This window comes from Micropterus dolomieu, linkage group LG22 (genome assembly GCF_021292245.1).
Source record: "Micropterus dolomieu isolate WLL.071019.BEF.003 ecotype Adirondacks linkage group LG22, ASM2129224v1, whole genome shotgun sequence".
In the NCBI taxonomy this organism is placed as follows: domain Eukaryota; kingdom Metazoa; phylum Chordata; class Actinopteri; order Centrarchiformes; family Centrarchidae; genus Micropterus; species Micropterus dolomieu.
Window position 1 is genome coordinate 334,431 of NC_060171.1, and position 8,980 is coordinate 343,410.

The 8,980-nt window shown below is 43.6% G+C and overlaps 1 protein-coding gene across 4 annotated transcripts in view; it reads left to right on the plus strand.

Moving 5' to 3' along the window:
- The window catches only part of tdrd12 (tudor domain containing 12), a 39,715-nt gene that overhangs the window by 21,077 nt on the left and 9,658 nt on the right, over nt 1–8,980 (plus strand). For all 4 annotated transcript variants that reach the window (XM_046036868.1, XM_046036867.1, XM_046036870.1 and 1 more), the window contains exons 29-35: nt 2,298–2,505; nt 3,798–3,890; nt 4,062–4,234; nt 4,333–4,626; nt 5,124–5,164; nt 5,564–5,633; nt 5,813–5,926. In XM_046036868.1, the coding sequence (XP_045892824.1) occupies nt 2,298–2,505; nt 3,798–3,890; nt 4,062–4,234; nt 4,333–4,626; nt 5,124–5,164; nt 5,564–5,633; nt 5,813–5,926 (993 nt within the window). The remainder of the gene's footprint in view (nt 1–2,297; nt 2,506–3,797; nt 3,891–4,061; nt 4,235–4,332; nt 4,627–5,123; nt 5,165–5,563; nt 5,634–5,812; nt 5,927–8,980) is intronic.

The window sequence follows — 8,980 nt, forward strand, 5'->3', positions numbered from 1 at the left end:
TGTAAGGAGAGAGAGAGAGAGATGTAAGGAGAGAGAGAGGGGAGGGAGGCAGCCTACACAATATACACACAGAGGTACACACAGTGAAGGTAATGTTGCTATAGACTAAATGAAAAATGGTACAGATATTTATAATAGTGTTAATGGTAACCATCGTAATGTTAATGATTATAATAACAATAACAACAATAAGACTAGCAACAATAGTCGTTGCAGCAGAGGGTGTCGAGCAGGAACACGGGGGCAGCAGGTGACCCGCAGCCACAGCTCCAGACTCCACAGCTCCAGAGCCAGAAACACCTGCAGGAAGTGATAGGAGAGAGGAGAGAGACGAGAAAGCACAAGACTACCAGAAAGGGGAGAAGTTGTGTTAGTAACATGCAATAATGGGATAAGGTTGCATACAGAGGGAGAGAAAGTAGAGGAGAGAGGAGCTCAGTGCATCATAGGAAATCCCCCCCTAACTATAAGCTTTATCAAAGAGGAAAGTCTTAAGCCTACTCTTAAATGTGGAGATGGTGTCTGCCTCCTGAACCCAAACTGGAACCTGGTTCCACAGGAGAGGAGCTTGATAGCTGAACGCTCTGGCTCCTAGTCTACTTTTGGAGACTCTAGGAACCACAAGTAACCCTGCATTCTGGGAGCGCAGTGCTCTGGTGGGGTAGTAAGGTACTATGAGCTCTTTAAGATAAGATGGTGCCTGACCATTAAGAGCTTTGTAGGTAAGAAGAATGATTTTAAATTCTATTCTGGATTTTACTGGAAGCCAATGCAAAGAAGCTAAAACAGGAGAAATGTGATCTCTTTTCCTGGTTCCTGTCAGAACACGTGCTGCAGCATTCTGGATCAGCTGAAGAGTCTTAACGGACTTTTTCGAGCAGCCTGATAATAAGGAATTGCAGTAATCCAGCCTAGAAGTAACAAATGCATGGACTAGTTTTTCTGCATCATTTTTAGACAGGATGTTCCTGATTTTCGCAATATTACGTAGGTGAAAAAAGGCGGTCCTTGAAATTTGCTTAATGTGAGACTTAAACGACATGTCCTGATCAAAGATAACTCCAAGATTCATCACAGTGGTGCTGGAGGCCAGGGCGATGCCATCCAGGGAAACTATATCTTTAGATAATGCGTCACGGAGGTGCTTAGGCCCCAGAGCAATAACTTCAGTTTTATCTGAGTTTAACAGTTATAAAGACGAATATGGATGAAAGGATGATCAGCACACGCAGCTAGCAGGGATTGTCTGAACTACAGAGAGCTGGAGGGGAGTTAAAAGCTGCAGCTCCCGACACCCAGTTAACTCCTGACTGTGAGGTCACAACTCACGGCCCAAAAAGGAGAACATCAAACGCACGTGGTCACATTTTCAGCTGAGGACTGCGGCTTACTTTGGCTTCAACTCAACAATCAGTCATGATTTCATGTAAATGCTAAAGTTGCTGTTACCTTGTCTCTGGTCCGCTGGCAGAACACCTTTTTGTTCAGCTGCCGTCGTGCTGTTGCCAAGGCGACATAAGTTTTGTTTCACGGTGGACGGACTGTGACACAGAGTTGTTGTTTTCTTTAGCATGAAATAATAACAGACTTTGGACACTTTCTTCTTTGTCCCTCGCCATTTTCTCTCTCGTCCTCCACTTTGCAAACGGCTACATTAAAATCCTGACGTTTTCACAGCGTAAGCGCGATGTGCGACAGTAATAAATGTCCGTGCGAAACACTGTGCTATATAGTTATATGGATTAAACGAAGCATCGATGCAAAGAATTTGTGTCGAAGCATTTTATTAATAATTTGAATGGCCTTTTCCTGACAATCCTCTCCAGGCTCCGGTCATCCCTGCTGCTTGTGCACCTTTTTCTTCCACTTAACTTTCTATTAATGTGCCTTGATACAGCACTTTGAGAACATCCAACTTCTTTTGCAATTACCGTTTGAGGCTTTCCCTCCTTGTGGAGGGTGTCAATGATGGTTTTCTGCACAACTGTCAGGTCAGCAGTCTTCTTCCACTGAACCAGACTGAGAGACCAGTTAAAGGCTCAGGAACCCTTTGCAGGTGTTTTGGATTAATTAGCTGATTAGAGTGGGACACTTTGAGATTTTGAATTTGGGGTTTTCATAAGCTGTACGCCATAAACATAAAAATTAAGTCAAATAAACTTTGCATGTAATGAGTCTATATAATATATTAGTTTCACCTTTTAAGTTGAATTACTGAAATAAATGAACTTTTGCACGATATCCTAATTGTTTGAGTTTCACCTGTATGTAAAGTGACTGTGTGCTTCCTGCGGCAGGGTGAAGATCCTGTCTGTCCCAGACAGAGGTGACCGGCTGTTTTTCAGCGTATATGTTCGGTTTATTGACGTGGGAAAGGAGGAGGAGGTCAAGTCCCATCAGATCCTCCAGCTCCCAGAGCAGTTTCACTCTCTGCCCGGCCAGGCCGTGGAGATCGTCGTCTGCAGGGTCAAACCAGTCGACGGAGAGATTGACTGGCACCCCAAGGTTTCCTGCTCACCTCCTCACCTTGCTTTCAAATACACAAACGAACATAACTTGAATGGTCAGAAAATACAGACAATTGTCTTGAAAGCCCACTTACAGTGACCATGTTCAAATCTTAAAAACCCTGCAGCTGAGAAAGTTATGAATGTTAAACGTCGTTACTGTCTGAGGTAAAATACTTTACTGCTGCTCAAAGAAGAATAAGTTTGGGTGAATAATTGCCACGAGGAAATTTGTCAACCATCAAAGATTTTGCTATTTCGTTTAGCCTTAATATCTTTAAACATAAGAGGCAAATGTTGCAAATCCGTGAAGGACACTCGCGCTTTATTGCAATATTGATTGATATTGTAATTATGACAATTACACACTGAACTGAACTGAGGTTAGGAAAGCAAATAAGGGATGCCAACTAGTCACCTTTAAGCTAACGAGGAGCCTGTTCTTTCGGATTTTAATGCACAAATGAAATGCCCAGTTGTTTGAGCTCAGCCGGCCTTCAGATTCTAGTCGAATGCTCAGTAAAGTGACACATCAAGAGTAAGAAAATAGAGTAAAGTCTTACCTCACTGCTGCAAACTCTTACATGTCCAGCGGAGCTTTCTCATGTTGCCTATGTTCATTTCTACAAATATAAAAAGCCAGAGGTCATATAAAGAGGATTTTCCTGCCATTATAAGGCTTAAGAGGTGAGGCCCAAAACAGCTCAGGTTTTTAGCAAGTTTAGCTTTTTATGGGTATTTATTTATAATCTGCACTAGATTTTCTACTTTCTGTTCACAGATATGGTAATAATGGTCAAATTATGTGTAATTGCATATTTCTTTATTGGAAAACAAAACATTTTCTTTCCTACCCACTCTGCCAGCACGCAAAATAAATAATCGTGCTTCACCTCCGCTAACACAACTCTGTCTTAGGACAAAACACTGAATAGTAATTAAAGTAAATGCAAAGGTGCATCCATCTTTGCAAACATATCGCCTTTTTCATCCCTTCTCAGTTTGCATGTGTGTCACTGCATTTATTATGTGTCGGGACAAACGTGGACGTAAACTGTAACTTGGTGGAGGCGATGGTAATTTCAGTTAACGATTTCTCACAGTATACATAAATAACACAATATGAAATTTAATTTTATCCGTAGTACTCAATTGTGGGGGGGAAAAGGTCCTAAATTTAAATGTACCTGGCATTAAAACTGTTCTCAGTCTTGAGTTTAAATTGATTAAACCTGCGGACACCTAGCATCAAACAAACAGTCGTGTGATTGGACATTTTCTGGCTCGCAGGTCACCAGAGCGATCAGCCAGAAGATCCGAGGTCTGCAGCACCGAGCCAGAGCAGTTTTCAGTCTGGGAAACACCATTTTTGTTGATCCCATGGTAGGTTTTTACCCGTCGGTCACCTCCTGGATCAGTCCGTGAGTTACTGATGGACTATCACAAGGTTTCCTGGGGACCGTAGACTTCCTACGTTTCTCCAACAGTCCAAAGTAGATCAAAATGATTTTGTCAGCAAATGTCAATCAGATTTTTATTTTTTTTATACCAAAGGTCCGTGTGACCCAGTTGCCAGGCGTGAAAACTGTGATCAATGAATACAAGGTACATTCAGAGATCCTGAACACTAGGATGGGAGTCAGCAACCCGGAGCATCTGGACCTGCTGAGGGCGCTCCACCAGGAGACCAAATCCGGCAGCGGTGAGGAGGCGGGTCACATTTCTAGGTAGGGAAACGCTAAAGTGTCCTAGAACTGGACCGGATGGTCAGAATATGTTGGCCACCTACACTATGAGGACTGAAGCGGCACTTTGTTGTTTGTAGGGCGGCCGATGGTCCGGTGTCTCTGGAGGTCAGGATCAAAGCTGAGGAGGACGTTCTGGCTCAAGTCTTGAGGTCAGCAGAGGACAGCGGACTCGCTGACCTTCCTCCCCTCGAACCATGTGAGCCACTTGGTCCAGTATCTTTAGTGATCCGGTCCCCGGTCCCATCACCACCAGCAGCTGAACCCCACCTGCATCCAGTGTGTGATCAGAAATCCCTTCCGGCCATTCGAGCAGCGATTGGACAGGAAGACGCCCACGCTGCTGATCCGAAGTCAGCTCAGCAGATGATGAGGTGGGTGTCTCGGGTAGATTGGTCTTTATTCAGGCTTCATAGATTTTGGACAGAGCAAAAGTCTTAGGCGGGAATTACATCACATACAAACACACCTGCATCTGTCCTCATAACGCAGAGATTTCCCTACAAACTCACCGTATCTGACCACAACTCGTTCCATTCAAAATTTATGAATTATTTTCTGCAATGTTTTGAAATTGAGCCATCTCCTCTTTTCAGTGTCGACGTTAGTAGTTGTGTGTTGTAAATGTTAATCAGTCCATAAGTAAAAAAGAGAGAAACATGTCAACGCTTTAGAACCCAACAGGTCTGGACCGCCGTGTTAGTGAAGCTTTATTTATTCAGAAAGAACATATAAACATCACAACAAGAGCGTTCAATCACAGAAGACCAACGCACATAAACACACAAAGGTAGAAGTGAAAGAAGAGGAAATGTGTCACTGGGTTTTTTGGTCTAAAAGGGGAACTGAACAGAAGCTTTATGATCCACAGGAACAGAGATGGAGGAGAACTTCCCACCCCCTGTGAAAATGGTAAAAATGATATTCCCTAATTATAGTTCAAGCTTCAATAAGAGTTGTAGAGAGATGCACAGACGTGTCATGCTGGTCAGGTAGATCACTAAACATGAAGAGCTGCACTCTTTCTATCACTGACGCTGTCAGGGAACATTAAGCATTAGATTAAACTGGGGTCATTTTGGTATTCACGCCACGTGGCTCAAGAAAACATGCTGGTACATTAGAATTTATTAAATTTAGTAAATAACCGCCATTGTGAGAGTGAGGCAGAGTGGAAACAAGAAGTTGCTTTCATATTCAGGAGAATTACATGCTAAAACAGACTTTTGTTTCCTGAACCTGAGACAAACATCGCGATTAGTCTCCGCTGCTAACTCACAGAAAGTGTATTGAAATGCTGTGTGTGTTCAGGTGACGCTGAAAGCAACAGCCAGCAGGTCATCAGCACTAATGAAGCAGGCTGCCCTGACTCCAGAAAAAGGTACCGTATGGCTGGATAATAAAAGAACAACTTCTGTACTTAAATAATTTTAGTTACATGTACTTAATTCTTCATGGTGTACTCTTCATACGAGCTACAGTTGTTTGGTGTCTCTGAAACAAAACCAGCGTGTTGAATTTGAAGTGGATTTTAAGTTTTATCCTCTGGTTGTGTTTCAGTTTCCACCCTCAGGTCCGCTGGTTCCAGACATCTGACTCTGCGATCGTAACCATGAAACTGATGAACCCGGAGAGTCAGCGCTGTGACTTCTCCCCCGACAGAGTCGTCTACAGGTCTGTGAGGAGCAGACCACCAATGATCGCTCACTTACTTCGCATCACATCCAGCATTCAGTGGAGCTTCTTTTCCAGAGCACTTTATACCGGTGGGAGCGGGTACATGTTTAGCACGGCCAGCCTTACGGTGTAAATTAAACACACACTAACATGAATTTACACCAGTGTAAATGAAAATGCTTGTTTTTGGCTGGCTGACAGGTGTCAAAGTAACGGGTTGAAGTTGAATTGGCTATGAATGTATGACAGACATCTCAAGTCCATTCATTTTCATTTTTGGGGCATTGGCCACTAATATGTTGTTTCTGAGTACCACATAATCAAATATGTCACATCTTGTGGCACAATGTTTGCAAAGACAAGTTTCATATCTCTCGAGTTAATTCAGAGAAAATAAAAAAGCTTATCACCGTTTTTACTGCTGCAGTGACGGCACCGAATGTCTACAGGCCTTTCTGTGATTGTTGTTTTGAACTGTTTGTTGGCAGAAGCTTCTAAGTTAATTTAGCTTTGTAATAAAATGTTTTAAACCAATATTTAGTGTAACATGATTATTAAACAGTTGTCATCATGCCACCTTACCTGTTCTTTGTTTACAAGCTGATTTGTGACAGATTGGTGCCGTGACTCCAGAGGAAACGGCGTCCGTCTGCAAACTAAAGCTGCTAGCTGACACTCTCAATTCAGCAATCTTGCTTAAACACAAACGCAGATGTTAAATGTTTTTAGTATATTTTTTTTGTTAACAAAAGGTAAAATAAAAAGCTAAAATCTCACCCATCCCGGGTTCGATTCCTGTTAGTGGATTGGTCGATCAATCCAGCCGGCGTGCAGGATCGCATCCTTATCGCTTTATATGCCTGCAGGAAGAAGGGAGGTGGGATCTGACGGAAGATAGTGGAGTTAGAGATGACAGAGACAGCCGTGCATGTGGATCTGGACATTACCAATTCATTTCCTGTCATTTGATCTCAGTGCGTCGTGGAAATGTAAGAAAATTTAAAGCTGCGACCAGCGTTGTACTGGCCCTTGCTTCCTGTTGGGCGATTAAGGGGAGGTCGTCGACACGGCTCAGAATTGTCATGCGCTTTGTGTTCAGCTGTAACATTTCGATGGTAGCAGGCATCAGGGAACACTGCAAAGCATTTATTTCTCCACGTCAGGTGCTTAAGAAGCAGTACTATAAAAAAAGTTTTTGTGTGCGCGCGCGTGTGTCTGTTGCTTCGTCGAGATAGAGCGGGTTGCCCGTTAATCGGAAGGTCGGCGGTTCAATCCCGGCTCCCCCAGGCTGCGTGTCGAAGTGTCCTTGGGCACGAAACTGAACCCCAAATTGCCCCTGGCGGCTGTTCCGCCGGTGTGTGAATGGTGAATGCAGATGTGGTGTAAAAGCACTTTGAGTTACACCTGATAATTTGATTTACACCTCACGAAGGAGTTAAACGTCACGTCCTGTGTCTCCTAAGTGGCGCTAGGGAGCACCTGTTAATTACACTTTATGTCCTAGTATGTGAAGTGTAGGCCACACTGAGAATGTTGAATGAAATTATGATCATAAAACAGCGCTTACTTACGGTTTGTAGTAAGGCGTGAAACAAAACATATCAGTGTCTTGAGGGTTGTCTGAGATAGGAAGTGGATATGGCCAACCTGCTAGGAGTAGTTCATCACAGCATTATACTTATTTGCTGTTGCCAGTAGGTGGCGCTATGACAATTTTGGCTTGGGAAGCCGACGCAGGATACTTCTGCACATTTACTATTGCACTTAACGTGTTTGCTAACACAACTGAAAGAGCGTTCTCGTCCATGAGATCTCAAAACCACCAACGCAAAGAACTGTGCAGAGGCTGCTCCAAGATAACAGCCAGGCTTTATCACCAAAACAATAAGCTCACAATCTGATTTATTGCCAAGTAGCTTTCAACTTTATAACAAAGGTTTTTGCTTTGGAACTATAGAAAATAAAAGCAAATTAAAGCTGCAAGCAGCGTTGGGCCCTCGCACGTGTAGCGCGTCGAGGTGTGAGGAGGCCGCCTTGCAGATACTGGAGCTCTGCCGGTGCAGCTGTGTCGCGCGATTTGGACGCTGCACACACGTGTTAATCATCACTTCCTGTGTCCCCTTTGTGGCACTCCATAGCACTTCGCACTACGACTAACTGAACATGTAGACGTGTTCGGGCGGGACTGTTATCAAGCACATAAAGTTTGGTGCAGATGTGAGCACGTACACTGAAGTTACAACAACTTCCTGTTTCATGGCGAATCGTCGATTTTTGACAGTGGTCAACTGATAATAACCGTTTTTACTTTAACAAACTCCTCCTGGGAAGTTAGTCCGAACGACTTCAAATTTTCGCTGTGCAGTCTAAACCCATTGACGATTAAAAGTCGTACAAAGTTGTTAAAATCACCAAAAATGACTATTAAATCCAAAGTGGCCGCCTTCCTGTTGGCTGTTGGGTGTCAGACATCGCTCCAAGAGGCTTTTTTGTACATGTAGACAGAAATTTTGTACACTCTGGTGATACTTTGTCCGGGGGCTGCTCTTTAGGGGGCGCTAGCGAGCCATTTTGTCACGCCGCACCGAATTATGTGCAAAGTTTGGTGAGTTTTCGAGTATGTTTGGTTACTTTGCAGAAGGTACGAAAGGTGGACAGGTGTTACCCGGGGTCTGTTGCCATGGCAATTTACGCCGCATCTCTAAACTGCTCCGAGCAGGTTTTGTTGGTGGTGAACTCGAGGTTCCCCTGCACGTGGACTCCACACCTCATCTGTACTCGGTGTTACTGATGGTTACGTAGGATATTAATACATAAAATCTGTTTAGATTTCATCCTGATTTGTTCCCCTGAGGAACAACAGCATCACGTTCAGACAGCGAGCTGGGATTTAGAGAGGAATCCTAATTAACGGGACAGTTTCTTAGATGGAGCCCGTCTGCAGGCTGTAATTGAATTCTCCCGAGTGGTTTCACATATTTAGATGGAGGAAAAACATCCTAGATTAAAGTGTGAAATTTACAAGAAGGAAAATCTGAAATTCCCTGAAAT